The sequence below is a fragment of the Ochotona princeps genome, chromosome X (assembly GCF_030435755.1).
Source record: "Ochotona princeps isolate mOchPri1 chromosome X, mOchPri1.hap1, whole genome shotgun sequence".
Lineage (NCBI taxonomy): Eukaryota > Metazoa > Chordata > Mammalia > Lagomorpha > Ochotonidae > Ochotona > Ochotona princeps.
The window spans coordinates 66,121,697-66,138,038 of record NC_080865.1 but is presented as its reverse complement, the minus strand read 5'-3'; the positions used below and the strand labels follow the sequence as shown (position 1 = coordinate 66,138,038).

Genomic DNA, 16,342 nt, shown 5'->3' with positions numbered 1-16,342 from the left:
CAGGTGACAACTCAAAACGTTGAGTCCTTGCCACCCATGGGAGACCTGCATTGAATTTCCAGCTCTCAACTTTGATCATGGACATGGGCTAAATCAGTAGATGCAAAGTGTTTCTAATAAAAGAAAAATCAGAACAGTGTAAATGTTTTACGTATTTCAAAAATAAAATTGGGCCTGGTGTGGTACCACCTGCCTTGCAAGCACCAGGATCCCCATATGGGCGCCAGTTCGTGTCTGGCTGCTCCACTTCCCATTCAGCTCCCTGCTTGTGGCTGGGGAAAGAAGAGGATGGCCCAAAGGTTTAGGATCCTACACCCATGCAGATGACCCAGAAGCTGCTCCTAGTTCCTGGCTTCAGATCAGCTCAACTCTGGACATTGCGGATGCTTGGCAAGTGAATCAGCAGATGGAAGATCTTTGTCTTTCTCTCTGTAAATCTGGCATTCCCCAAAATTTTGCTTTTGAAGGCTTCTCTTTTTTTTTTCACTATGTGTTCCCTCACTACATTTCAAAATCTCATCTCCTACCATGCTAGAGTCTAACCCAGCATCTCTTGATCCTGTTGTATTTCAAAACTATTACATGAAGTTACTTCAGAAGGTTCAAGAAAAATGGATTTAAAATATAAGCTTGAGTTTGACCTCGAGGCTTGAGGTACCTGAGCCAAGTTAGACTCAATGCTTGGGGCCCTAGCCACAGCAACTGCAGCCAAGCAGTGAGTGAGTCCTAAGCTTTTGGATGGTCAGTGTGGCAAGTGGCGCCAGGCTATGCCCGCTGGCTGCCCAGTAGTGAATTCTGGGGTCTTGGAGGTGTAGACTTGCTGCCTAGGGACAATCATGGATAAGACCACTGTGTGTGTAGGTGAGGAATGAATCCTTAGGGACTCCCAATGACAGGGTCACTGTACTTGCAGACAGGGCTGGAAACAGAATTGACCCAGCAATTGCAACCACCAGCATATGCATAGGCTGACTGGGGTGACAGACTGTGCCTGACCCTGTACTGGCAAGCACACACAAGAATCAGGTCTAGGATCACCTCAGACAAGGTTTCTTTGGGGATTCCCCCCAACTGAACTGCTGATCTCAGAACCCCAACCATGAAGAGAAGTGCAGGTTCCATGGTCTGACTGGGGTGCATATGTCAAAACTGAGCCTCCTCTCAGTGGCTTAGATGGATCAGTGAACAGCATATCCAGGTGCACATGGAGGACATGGCAGTACATTGGAGCCTGCAGAGGATACTTGGTACCATAACAGAGGATGGAGGACAGAACAAATGAATCAACTACCCCAGACATGTGTTGGCAGTGAAAAATCTGGGCAAACTGAAACTCTAAGGTGGACTACGTCAGCCAGTGGATTCTGAAGAGATTTCATCATGCTTGGAATGGTGAGATTGGCAGCAACTCACAACTGTTGAACTATCGAAACCACTTGAGCAGTGCTCTTGGAGCATGCCCCACATCAGGGACCCTGGGATGGTTGGGAGACTAGGTGGGGCTTCACCCTTTATCTGTCCCCCTCCCCCAGATACAGGAAGGAAAAAAAAAGAATGTGGAAACAATGGTCTCAGCCACTTTCCTGTAGCCCTTGGCCTTCTGCGCCCTAATCAACTATGTAAAAACCATCAAAATAGAATAGTAAAATTACAAGCTTACTTTGGTGCAAAAATGTCTAAAATTCATGCCAAGAGTTTTTATATTACACATTTACAAAGAGCTTTTTGAAGTCCTCTCTCACAGCAAGTTCCTCAAAGGAGGCAGGCTCTAATCTAACATAAGCACCAGTTAATCACGACACAAAGCCAGCCTGCACCTATTTTTACAAATAAACTTTTATTAAAATACAACTATGTCTCTTCATTTATATACCACTTATGGCTGCTTCCATACTACAACAGCAAGGTTAAGTTGTTTTAGCAAAGACTACAGGTTCTGTAAAAGCTAAAATATTTATAGCCTAGTCCTCCACAGAAAAATCTGCTGACCTTGTTTTGACTACCTGCTCTGCATCTTCGTTCTTTCCCACAAGTTCTGCTTCTGTCTTGGCAAGTTCAGTCTCACCCTTCAAAACTCTGGTTAGTATCACTGCTACCAAATTTGAATTGCGCACCCTTTTATGGTTTTTTTTTTTCATTTTTCTCTTACTTTTCTCATTAAATCATTCATACTTTATTCCAAAAAAACTGTATAAAGACTGTCTTCCTGACTAAGCTGTATACTGTAGGGGGGCAACATTCACAGTATCTTGTTCACTACAGTACTTGTTATGCTTTACATACACTATTAAGCATCCAATGACTCTTCCCCACTCTATATCTTTTTTCTTCATTTTGTTAAGACTTATCAGTGTTCAAGACTTTTAAGATAATTCTGAATCCAGATCTTTTCAGGCTGTTCTTTCAGGTATCTCACCCTGTTGCATAATCCACGCATTTCATTTACACATCCTCTGAGTCCTTCTCCAAGTCACCCAGGATGGGAGTTGTGGTGCCACAAATTACGCTGCTGCTTGCAACAACTGCATCCCATATGGAACAGCTGGTTCCAATCCTGGCTGCTGCACTTCCAACCTGTAAATAGGCCTAGGAAAGCAGCAGCAGATTGCCCAAGTACTTGATCCCCTGCTACCCATGCAGAGCACCTAGATGGAGTTCCAGGCACCTGGCTTCAGACTGGCCCAGCCCCAACTGTTGGGAGGTATTTGGGGCGTCAACCTGCAGAGAGAAGACATCACTCACCTGTACTCTCTTTCTCAAATAAACAAACACATCTTTCAAAAAAAAAATTTCAAAAAGCATCAATTCAACTCCTGGCTGCTCCATTTCTGTTCTGGCTCCCTACTAATATGCCTGGGAATATGCCCAAATACTTGGGCATCTGCATCCACATGAGACCTAGATAGAGTTCTGGCTCCTGACTTCAGCCATTTGGGGAGTGAATCAGTGAACACAGGCTTGCTCACTCTCACTCTCGCTCCTTTCCCCCCTCTCTTTATAACTCTGCCTTTCAAATACATTAACTAAATTCTTTAAAACAGCCTCCTTCCCTCCTCACCCGACTGTTGATCACCTGTATACTGATGTTAATTTTTTCAATCAGCAATCTTTGGCTTAGATTCTGATTATAACAGTATTGAAACTATATTTTCTATCTTGTCAAGGACTTTATCAAAGATTCCACTTCCATGAAGCCTTTCCTTACCTGGCATTACTCCTTCCCAAGCAGAGGAAAACCAACTCCTTTTCCATTTTTTTAACAATTATACATTTACTCACTTTACCTCACTGAATTATGACGATTTATTTACAAGTCTATCTCTGCTACAAGGCCAAGTTCTCTTAGAAGACATTTACTTAACTGAATCCCAGAAACAAACAAAAACCACACATATAGTTAGCACTTAAAAAAATAACGGAGTAGCATTGTGGCACAGCAGAACAAATCACTGCCTATAACACTGGCATTCAATAAGTGCACCGGTTTGAATTCTGGCTGCTCTGCTTCCAATCCAGTTACTTGCCAACATACCTAGAGTGCAGCAGAAGGTGGCCCAAGTACTTTGGAACCCTGCCACTCGCATGGGAAACATGAATAGAGTTCCAGATGCAAACACTGTGGCCATTTAGGGAGTGAAGCAGTGAACATGGATATGTCCTCTCTCCCTCTTTCCCTCTTCCACCCCTATCTCTTCCCCTTCTACTGCTATCTCTCCCTCTAACTGCCTTTCAAATAAATACATTTTACAAAAGTAACTGAACACATGTCTTACAATTCCAACATATAAATCTGTCATTTCTATTTTAGCTGTCACAGTACTACTATATAAAATCTAAATATCCATTTTAAGATTTAATTTATTTTTATTTGAAAGATAAATTTACAGAGTAGGAGGGAGGGAGAGAGGGAAAGAAAGAGGGAAAGGGAGAAGGGGGAAAGAGGGAAAGAGGGAGAGAAGGGGAGGGGGAAGGAGAGAGGGAGAGAGGGGGAGGGAGGGGAGAGAGGGAGAGAGGGAGACAGAGAGAGCGAGCGTGCGAGTGCATATCTACTGGTTTAGTCCCTAAATGGCTGCCTTGATCTGATCTGAAAACTAGGAACCTCCTCCTCTGGGTCTCCCATGTGGGTGCAAGCAACCAATAACTTGAGACATCCTCTGCTGCTTTCCCAGGTAACAAGCATGGAACTGGATCAGAAATGGAGCACCTGGGACAGAACCAGCACCCATATGGGATGTCAGCACTGTAGGCAGATCAATAGCCTGGCAAAGTAACTACACGTGGGCCTGTGAAATTCTTACTTTTTTAAAGATTTATTTATTCTTATTGGAAAAACAGATTTACAGAGAGATGGAGAGACACAGAATGAAGTCTTTCATCCACTAGTTCACTCCCTAACTGGTCACAAGAGCCAGAGCTGAGCTGATCCAAAGCCAGGAGCCAGAGGCTTCTTCTGGGTCTCCCACATGGTTGCAGGGTCCTAAGCCTTTGCGCCATCCTCAACTGCATTCCCAGGCCATAAAAAAGGAGCTGGATGTGAAATGGAACAGCGGGACATGAAACAGTGCCCATACAGGAAGCCAGCACTGCAGGTGAAGGATTAGCTTGCTGAGCCACAGAGCCAGCCCCTAAAATCTCTTAAATACCCTTACCTGTAGCAAGAAAGAAACAGCATAACTCAATAGAGAAGGGTGGTGGACTAAATTCAAACTCTTCCTATACTCTTCTATTCCAAGTTTTCCAAGGATTTCAGGAGTCAAACAGATTCCCTTATTGAAGGGTCTGGATGTCCACAGAGAACCAACCATGGTTGCCAAACAGCAGTTAAATTCCTGATAGATCTTGCTGTTAAAATTTAACTTTGATTTTTCCTGGTTGGAAAGAAACAAAATCATCATCACCCACTACTCTCCCCCTTCCTTTTCATTCTTAATATGTCATGTATATCAATACTTAATTTTACGTTATTTAATACAGAAATTTATCTGTTTTACCTTTTGTATCAACTCATTTTTCTTTGCAGCAGTCAAATTTGTATGATATCTATAGCAAGAATAAATAAAATATTTAATATCACGTTGACTGTAATGCCTTTGAAATGTAAAATAAACAGAAGTATACATTTTAAATATAACTATAGGCAAATCTGCACATATTCTAATACCCAGTTGTCTGGTTAAAACATTTATCTTTTTGTGGTATATTCTCCTCAAACAATGAGGCATAATAAAGCATTTGGGCCATCTTGCATTGCTTTTACCAGTCATTAGCAGGCAGCTGGATCTCAAGTGGAGCAATCAAGACACAAACCAATGCCCATGAAGGGTGCCGGCATTGCAGGCAGCAGCTTTTACCCACTATGCAACAATGCTGGCCCTGTGACTAACTTTTTTTAAGACACAGCTATTATAATTAATAATGCTGAGTGCAACAGAATCATTACCCAATAGATCCTTAAATATATATATATATTTTTATAACACTACATATAACTAAATATACTATACATTAGATATACTATATATACACACTAACAATATATATTGTGTATATATACTACATATACTTAACTATATATATATGAAACACTATATACACTATATATATACTATATATACTCTCTCTATATATCTATAACAAACTCCATATTTCAGCAGTGGAGGATTTAAATACAATACCGATAGTATAGTCCCAGATTGGAGGGTCATGCTCAAAAGAAATCCATGTTTGCTATTTCTATAAACCCTGACAGAAAATTAACAGAAATGTTTACTGTATTATAGTTGAAAGACACTGACAGAATTATGATATACTAATTAATAATTAATAAAGTTTTAAGAAAGGTTTTGTACCTGTGCATAATATAACAGAGCTGGTTCAGAATACTGGCATCCACAGTGAGGAGTGCAGAATAGAAAATTGCACGAGGAAGCATCATTAGTACTGGAAGGTTATAATGCATATATATGTCACATACCTTTGAGGAAGAATGATAGTATCATTATGTAGATTTGGCCCCAGAACTACTCAACCAGGTTCACCCAAAGAATCATCAATATAGAATGCACAATAACATAACATTAGATTTGGATCTGACCAACTCCTGCTTAAAATACACCTCACCAAATATTAATCCTACCATAGAGTATTATCTCTAGAAGATCATTAATAAAATCTTTGATTCGTTCTGGGGACCAGAGTTGGGCGGGGGGGACAGCATAGAGGAAGTATTCCTATTTCCTTAACTCCCATAAATAGTTACCATATTGGTTAGCTGTCAACCTGAACAACAAATTAGAACACTTCTAAACAAACACACAAGAAAAGCAGGTGTTAGACCCAGCTATCCTACCCCTAAGAATATACCCAAAGGCATGGGAAATGGGCAGACATTTCACAAACGAACAATCCCAAATGGCAAACAAACACATGAAAAAATGCTCAAGTTCCTTGGCAATAAGGGAAATCCAAATTAAAACATCAGTGAGGTACCACCTAATGCCAGTAAGATTGGCCCACATACAAAGAAACACCAACAACACTTGCTGGCGAGGATGTGGGAAAAAGGGAACCCTACTCCATTGCTGGTGGGGCTGCAGGTTGGTACAGGTTGGTACAGCCTCTATGGAAATCAGTATGGAGAACACTCAAACAACTCAAAATCTGCATACCGTATGATCCAGCAATAGCACTCCTAGGAATATATCCCAAACACCTGTTACACGAGAAACCAACATGCACCCCAATGTTCATAGCAGCACAATCAGTAATTGCAAAAACTTGGAAGCAACCGAAATGCCCATCAACAGAAGACTGGATAAGAAAGCTATGGTTCACCTACTGCATGGAATACTACTCAGCTATTAAAAAAAAAAAAACCAAAATGCAGTTCTTTGTGGCCAAATGGCCCCAACTGGAAACCATAATGCTAAGGGAAATGAGCCAATCCCAAAAGGTTAGAGACCACATGTTTGCCTTAATTTAAGATGAAATGATGTCAATATGAAAAATAGTACCTGTAAAATGCAATATTATCTCAACCTCAAACAGCCTGTATCTCACATGCAATAAGATATTGTGAAGTAACCAACGGACCAACAATCAATGTGAGTCAGACTGCTTATGATCTACATCAAAGAATTGTAAAAAATAATACACTTTTAATACCCTATATTATTCTGTAATGGGGCGGGAGAGCAGAGAAATCTTCCATCACCCTAGAAAGTGTGAGAAAAACGTGAAATATTAGTTACTCCTCACTAGGGTATTGAGGATTTCTCTGCACACCACTCCTAAAACTGTTCTGTCCCTCAACTGTAGACAAAGACCTGGTTAGAGTTATAAGCCAGTCTAAACTACCCGAAAAAAAGCCAGGTTCAGCAAAATTATCCTTCAACGCTATAAAATGCTAAATATTATAATGAAAATAGACACAAGACAGTTGAATAGTAATCTATAGCCATTTTAAGGTGTATAGAACCCAGTTGTATATAAACTAAAATTGAAATGTCAATGAAGTAGTCACAGGATGTGGTTAAGAACTTGCAATTTTTTTAACATGTTGGTTACTCAACACTATGTCAATTAATTCCATAACATTATAAATTGTTGCTGATGTTATGTCGGGGCTTTTCATTGATAGGGATGATACTCTGCCTTTCATTGATAGGGATGATACTCTGCCGGCTTTACCTTCAGACCAGAGATGGTCTCCCCAACAAGCCGTTGAACTTATCTGGACAATAAGATGCTGGACTCTATGCTTGGTATATGCTTGCAATGAAAAAATCTCAACTGAACTTGAACTGTGGTAATGCTACAAGGTGGAGGAATCCACCATGGGGGGGAAGGGTTAGGGGAGGGGTGGGGGAATCCCAGTACCTATAAAATTGTGTCACATAATACAATGTAATTAATTAAAAAAATTTGAAATGCAAATAAATTACTTATATTACCAAAAAAAAAAAAGAAAAAAAGAATACACCCAAAGGAAAATATAACTGTATACGAGACAGGGATCTGTACTCCTATATTTACAGCAGCACAAGCTACAACACCAAAGACATGGAAACAATCCAGATAACCATGCAAAGAGGAGTGGTAAAAGAAAGTGTGGTACATCTACTCCATGTAATATGAAGTGGGATTTTAATGAGTACTTCATAGATAATTGTTCTGTATAGACACTACAGTATAAGACACTACAGGAACAAAGTTGTAAAGGTACTAGATAACCCCAAAAATAGGTGGTTGAAAGGTAAGAGTTGGGACCTGAAGAAACAAAAAGAAAATATTTGGTTTTTACCAAGGGTTAGGAATGTAAAATAGATGAACAAAAAGTAATATCAGAAATAATTTCCATGTAGGGCTAGCATTATTTATGTCAAAGACTATTAAAGTGATATCTGGGCAAAAAAAAAAAAGAAGTATATCTGTTTTCTATTTTGATAAAATCAGTTATTCAGGCAAGAATACAATCATTAATTTCAAAATGTAAGGTTATTCTAAACTATACTAATAAGATCATAGGTTACCTTAATGATAGCACATAAAATTTAAATAATATGCCTCTAGATAGTCAGTACAAAAAAATCAATATAAGGAAAACAAAATATGTACTACCTTCTCATAGAAATCCAAAATAAAGTGCATCAGGAAAGTACTGTTGCTCTCCAAGCGCAGGGCAATAGTGGACAGCCACCCCACATAGTGAATTAGTTTACATACAGAGTCCATAGATTCACATACAGATCCATCTCTGCAACAAGAAGTCACAACACTCAGTTTCAGAGGAGCAAAAATATTCTGATTTTCAAGCTAAAACTGGATAATAAATGCATAACTGACTTTTTGAAAAAATTCACAATGATTCATCGTAAAACTATATGTAGCCCTCTAGGGAACAATTAAAATAAATTCACAGAACATCTTCAGCAACTAGACTCTACTAGTAAACACCAGACATAAACAAGATTAAGCTCCAGATGTTAGATCATGTTACCAATGTCCATGGATCAAAGCAGTCACCATATTAGCTTCTAGTAACTGTAATGCACTAAATTCTAATACTTTCAATTACAGCATATCTTTAAGCAAAATATTATGTACAAATATTTTTTAAATGAGTATTCTGGGCAGCCATTTGGCACAGGATAAAATGCCCGGACCCCATATCATAATACCTGGCTCTGCTCCTGATTTCTGTTTTCATGCTAACGTGTCCTCTAGGAGACAGAAGATGGTGGCTTAAGTACTATGGACCCAACCACACACATGAGATCCAGATAAAACTCAAGGCTCCTGACCTTGCCTGGCTCAGCCCTGGCCTTTGAGGACATGTGAGGACTAACTCAGCAGTTGGAAAATTTCTCCCTGTCTCTATATGCACTGCAAATAAAATGAATTAAAAAAAAATCAAGTAGGTATTCCATGAACAGTTAAGGGGGGGGGGGGAAACGAGTTTAATATAAAGTGACATAAAAAATTCCAAATAAAATCTTTAAATGGACACAATGATATGATAAAATGGAAAAAGAAAGATATAATTAATCCCAACCAGATCACAAGTGGCTTAATGGGATAAACATTAAAATGACATTGGGAATAGTTTCTTAAATTGCTGGTAACAACACAACATACTGATTAAAACTTAAAATACACAATTCAAAACCCAATTTTGCCTGAACTCCTATGCTAAAATACCATTACAATATTTTCAGGGCCAGTATTGCATTGCAACAGCTTACGCACCCACTTACAAAACTGACATGTCATGGTGGAGCACTGATTCAAGTCCCAACTGCCTCTGCTTGTGATCTAACTCCCTGCTAACACACCAAGGGGAAGATGAACGAAGTACTTGGGCCCAAACAACCACATGGGAGACCTGGATGGAGTTCCTGGCTCCTGCCTTTGGCCTGGCCCAACCCTAGCCAACGGGGGAGGGAACAAATCACCAGATGTAAAATCTCTGTGTTTCTGTCTCTGCATCACTCTGAGGTTAAAATAAATAAATCTTAAAAACAATTTTCAATGGAATTCAAATCAATCCTAAAACAAAATTAGCAAAGCATTTGGCATCTTTCCTAGTGAAAATCAGATCTGGATAGCTTACATTCTCTTCGAATCAACAAATCACGTGTGTGTGCGTTTTCAATTTATGCATTCATCTTCTCATTCCTAGGGATTAAGAAGATAACTACAAATAGGAATTCACAGCTTTACCCTCCTATTTATGTCACAATGGTTATGTACAAGGAGAAATAAATAATACATATTAGAAGATGATGATGACTTATCACCATCCAATCACTATGAAGCTTCAGTTTCTGAGCAAGCACGGAAGGAATAGTAGATCATTCACATGGGCAGGAAGCCATATAATCAGCTGGCTATTTGCAAAACTTAAAAAAAAAATATTTGAGAGAGAGAAGAAAAAGGGGCCTTCCAAAGGGGCTAGGCCAAACAGAAGCCAAAAACCAAGAACGTCCAGCTCCCACACATGGGTATAGGGTCCCAAGGCTTTGGGCCATCTTCCACTGCTTTCCCAGGCGACAAGCAGTGAGCTGGATTAGAAGTAGAGCAGGCAGTACACAAGCTGGTGCCCATATGTGATGCCTGAGTCACAGGTAGCTGCTTTACGTGGTATGCCACAACACTGGTCCCTGCAAAACTATATTTAACCATTACCTTCATCAGTACATTGTAAATTGTCTAAAATCAGTTGAAATAATAGTGATTACTCAGAACAATCTTTTAAAATGTTTCTCCACAGCACACTCTTGGGATTTTGGATGAAATAACTCACAATTCAGGACCACCTCCTACTCCCCACACACTACAGCAGGTTCAGCATCTTTAGTTCCCCCTCTACATGATGATAGCACTCTTCCTAGTCACTGTGACAATGAGAAATGTCTCTGGAATATCACTGCTAACATGGTTTTCTATCCTTCATTTCCTGTGATTTCTAACTAAACTTTTTTGACACCATATGGCATATAGTTATATGATGGAAATAGAGCCTTGTAACCACATCTTCAAAATAAAAAACCTATTAGAAGAACTATTATATATACCAAATCTGTACATATCTATATATCAAATATTAGTAAGACAAGCACAGTTATCTACATGTATGTCCATTCACTGATAGTTCTAAGAATTTCAGAAAAATTATTTTAAATATTCTCAACCAATTTATGACACTATAAAAAAGGCCACTAAGATTTGGGGGAAAAGATATATATATACATATACATATATAGTCAGACAGCTATTTAAGGGCTGCCTCAGACTTTATTACAAGTTGACGAAAGACTATAGACACAAAAACATTTTTTCTTCATAGAATTTAGGTGGAAGAAGTTAAGCATTTAAATAGAATTTCTTTATAACAGCAGTTCTGAAACCTCAGCCTGCACTAGAATTATGTGAGTTATAACAGTTACTAAGCCTCACCTACCATGTATAATTCAGTAGATTTAGGATAAAGCCTGAGAATCCGGATCTCTAAACAAGTTTTGGGGTGATGTTAATGCTGCTGCCCTAAGGACCACACTTTTGGGAAGTTCATCTTTCCAAGATATTTTACTATTCATGAATGCTGCATTCCCTTCTGAATGTGATCATAAAAAGAAAGCATAATAATAATAAAACAAATCAAGAACTATTTTCCAGGATGCCCTCAAGAAACATCTGTTCGTCATTCTCCCATCAAGGTAGATCTCTACAGAGGAAATAACACAGAAACACAGGTCTGAGCTAATCTTTTAACGAAAATACTCACCAACTGTTTACAATCGAAGTTAAAGTGAATTTAGGCATAGTTACATACTTGAAAATACTAAGAACTACTTTTTTTTTTAGTTTAGCAGCACCATTTTTACACTTAAAATTGATATCTGAGTTTGTTTAAAGTAATCCAAGGGGGAAGTAAAGGGTGATACAGCCTTAAAAAGGCTAGCCATGGGACTGGCCTTGCATGTGCCAAGATCCCATATGGGGGCCAATTCATGTCTCGGCTGCTCCACATCCCATCCAGCTCCCTGCTTGTGGCCTGGGAAAGCAGTCGGGGACGGCCCAAAGCCTCGGGACCCTGCACCCGAGTGGAAGACCTGGAAGAAGTTCCTGGTTCCCGGCTTCACATCAGCTCAGCTATGGCTGTGGTGGCCACTTGAGGAGTGAACCAATGGATGGAAGTTCTTTCTGTCTCTCCTCTCTGTAGATCTGCCTTTCCAATAAAAAATAAATAAACCTTAAAAAAAAAGGTTAGCTATAAATTAGTAACTGTCAAAACTAGATGAGTACATTGGAGCAGCACTGCACTACTTTATTTACTTTGTGTATGCTCGCAATTTTCTGTAATGTGAGGTTTCTTAAAAAATAATAATAATAATAAACTCAGCTGATAACAGAATTTTAAGGAAAACAAATCAACCTAACCTGATTATATGTTCCTTGAGATTTACTTTGCTACTTTTGTTTTGAGGATAAAGCTCACATTTAATAGAAACACAATTCTTTCTTTTTATAAAATTTCAGGGGAGGGGTCAGTGTTGTGTTACAGTGTGTTGAGCCACCACCTGCAAGGCCAGTAATCCATATGAACACCAGTTCAAGTCCTAGCTGTTCCACTTCCCATCCAGCTCCTTGATTAAAAAAAAAAAAAAGAAAAAACCTGAGAAAGCAGAAGATGAACCAGGTACTTGGTCACTGTTACCCACATGGGAGATCTAGATGGAGACCTGGCCCAGTCCCAGCCATATAACCATTTAGGGTGTAAACCAGAACATGGAAGATTTTCTCTCAGTCACTCACTCACTCTTACTCATTCTCTTTCTCTCACTCCCTCCTCTTTCTTTCTCTTAGTCTGCCTTTACAATGAATGAAAAAAGAATTTTAAAATTTCAAAGTCAAGATAAAGTAATATGTAAACAAAATATATCACAACATAAAAGAAATTGTACAACAAAGATACCTTATAGGTTTTCCCACTGATCATCAAAATTCACTTTTACACAATAAGAGTGCATTTTAGAAAGTAATTAAAATGAAGGTAAGTCAAAGCTGCAAATTTTAGTCTCAGCTCTCCAGTCTCTTTCTATATTAAATCTAAATTACGTGGGAGCTAAGCATTTGCCTTATTTTTATTATAAAAATGTAGAGAATTGGGCCCGATGTGGTAGTCTAGCAGCTAAAGTCCTCGCCTTGAATGCGCAGGGATCTCATATGGGCACCGGTTCTAATCTCGGCAGCCCAACATCCCATCCAGCTCCCTGCTCATGGTCTGGGAAAGCAGTGCAGGACGGCTCCAAGAAAAACCTTGGAACTCTGCACCCACATGGGAGACTTGGAATTGGCTCCGGCCTCCTGGCTTTGGATCGGCACAGCTCTGGCTGTTGTGGCCTCTTGGAGAGTGGGTCATCAGACAGAAGATCTTCCTCTCTGTATATCTGACTTTCCAATAAAAATAAAAATAAAATAAAATAAATCTTTTAAAAATGTGGAGACTTAAACTTCATTTGAAAATAATGAAAAAATAATGATTAGGTCTCATTTTGCATAATTAAACTCCAAATGCAAATATTTTTATATAGAACAGCTCTTTTATAGCATTATAAGATAACTCACAGAGAACTGCTTGTCTCAGATTTCAAGTGGATGTCCTTAGAAAGCCACAGCAACCAATTCTGCAGTAGCTCTTTCAGACTCTCCAGAACACTACACTGAAGCGGCAAAACAAAACAAAATGTATTATTAACATGCTCAAGACTGGTGTCCATTCCTACAATAGAAACAAATTATAAATAAGGAAATGATTAAATAAATTACAGTACCATGAACTATGGTTTCAACTCTTAAAAATATTATGAGGACTGCGAAAACATGTAAATTGCTACACAATATTAACTCTGTATTCTGATTTTTAAATTTATGACCATCTCGGCTATAATTATATGGAAAATAACTCAGTAAAGACAAAAGTTGAAAAAGTAATACTCCAAAACAAAAATAATGAAGTTACAGTGGATTTGTGAGGCTTTCTCAAGGAAAAATTCTCCAACAAAAACACTTGTTTACTGACAGGCTCATCACATCAGACAGAAATCAAAAGCACATAAATTTGAAAACAATGAATTTTTAAAATACTGTGGCATAGTAGGTAAAGCCAAATTCTCCCTCTTATCCAACTGTCTCCTTTACTTTATCATCAAGGTATCCCACATGGGTGGCAAGTTTCCAAGTACTTGATCCACCAGCTGCCTTCTAGCAGGAAGATGGAATAAGAAGTAGAAATGAGACTCAAACCATGTATTCCAACAGGGATGTGGGTGCTTCAATAAGCATCTTAACTGCTGTTCTAAATGTTGACCACAGTAAACATTTTAGAATCTAATGTATACTCAATAACTTGGGTTACTCCTCTTTCCCATTATATTCCTTATTCCCCTTTTATTGCTTAATCCCCTCAATAATTTGGCTTCTACTCCCATGCTCCTTTGAAGCTACTCACAAAGGTGCCCAAAATTTCCATATTGCTAACTCCATCCTTACCTTCTAGGCCTTCCTTGGATAGCTGGGAACATTTTTTTTTTACTTTTATTATGCATCATTTGTTTCCTCTACACTGAGATTCTACTGGTTCTTCTCCCATTGCTGACAATTCCTTCCTAAGGTTCCTATACAGACTCTTTTCCATTTCAGCCTGAGAAATATTCAGTATTCTCTCAAGTGCTATCCTTGACCCATACCACTAGTTACTTTGCATCCACACTCCCTCTGAGTTATAAATACATGTACCTATGTATAAACGTAACATATATATATATATTACATTGAATCATAAGAAACTGCTAATTACGAGCCATTTTTTTGACAAACAAACATGGTAATTTCCTATGGTCCAACCTAATGTTTCCAGATAAACATTTTAGATAATGCAAAAAGACTGAAAGAGAATAACCCCTCAAAACCCTTACAAAATGAATTCCCTGAAAATTCATTAGCTGGAAGAATGGTATACTTTGTCATGTGAACAATGACACTGGTCAAGTAGTGGGAGCAGTACAAATAAATTTCAAATTTAAGTTACTATGACAATTACTAAAGTATCATTAAATTACAAAAGACACTAACCACCAGGTAAACATGCTTTTTTTTCTGAAAATATGGCCAACTATGGAAGTTAATATGCAGAATACTCAAACAACTGAAAATTGATCTGCCATATGACTCAGCTACTCCGCTCTTGGGAAGTAAAATGAAATGAAATCTGCATAGAAGAAAGTGACCTGCAACCCAATTTTACAGCAGCACAGGCCACAGTACCTAAGACACAGAAACAGCCCAGATCCCCATCAACAGATGAGTGAAGAAAGAAACTGTGGTACATCTACTCTACGGAATATGACATATCCATAGCAAAGAATGAAATACGACCTTTTGCAACAAAATGGCCCCAACTGGAGACCATTATGCTCAGTGTGATAAGCCAGGCCCAATAGGACAAATACCATACTTCTCTCTGATACAAGACAGTCTGTTTTATGCAAAGTACAAAATAAATAGATACAGGTAATCAAGTACATACATATATTCCCATAGAACTGTATAATAGAGATCACCAAACTGGGAAGTGAAGATACACTGAGTATGCATATCTACTCCCACATAAAAGGAGGACTCCCAATGCAACAGTTAAATACGCCTTGACAATAAGATACTAAATTTTTTACCTTTGCCTGTATCCACAAGGCCATGTGATACTCAAATAACAGAAAGTTTAACTATGATTGTTACTAAAGTACTATACTATTATAATATGGGAGGAAATGTCAGGAGGGGAAAATAGAAAGGAAGGGGAAGTTAAAAAATATATAACAACAAAAAATGAAAATAAACTGTAGCTCCCATATATGAGAATATGCAAAAAGGAAAAGAAAAACGTAGCCAACAGTAAGTGATTTCAAATTAAAAAAATGTTGACATGCTCATATCACATATCAGAGCCTGAGCTTGATCCCTAGCTGCTCTACCTCTCATCTAGCTCCTTCCTAATGCACTTGAGAAAGTGGCAGACCATGACCCAAGTACATGTACTTCTGTCACCCACATAGGAGACTCAGAATTCCAGGATCCTGACTTTGGACTGGGCCAGCCATGACCAGGGTATTGTAGCTGTTTGGGAAGTGAATCAGTTAATGAAAGATATGTCTGTCTGACTCTGCTTTCCAATTAAGTAAATTTTTCTTAAAAGTGAAAAAAAGGACCCAGGGCAAGGGCTCAATGACTAAATCCTCACCTTGCAAGCGCTGTGATCCCATTTGGATGCCAGTTTGTGTCC

General features: G+C 38.7%; 1 protein-coding gene across 3 annotated transcripts in view; it reads right to left on the bottom strand.

Moving 5' to 3' along the window:
* The window catches only part of CENPI (centromere protein I), a 53,571-nt gene that overhangs the window by 10,765 nt on the left and 26,464 nt on the right, over positions 1-16,342 (bottom strand). For all 3 annotated transcript variants that reach the window (XM_058659194.1, XM_058659195.1, XM_058659196.1), the window contains 5 exons: positions 13,630-13,724; positions 8,620-8,755; positions 5,850-5,974; positions 4,992-5,040; positions 4,650-4,868 (listed from right to left, as the gene is read on the bottom strand). In XM_058659194.1, the coding sequence (XP_058515177.1) occupies positions 4,650-4,868; positions 4,992-5,040; positions 5,850-5,974; positions 8,620-8,755; positions 13,630-13,724 (624 nt within the window). The remainder of the gene's footprint in view (positions 1-4,649; positions 4,869-4,991; positions 5,041-5,849; positions 5,975-8,619; positions 8,756-13,629; positions 13,725-16,342) is intronic.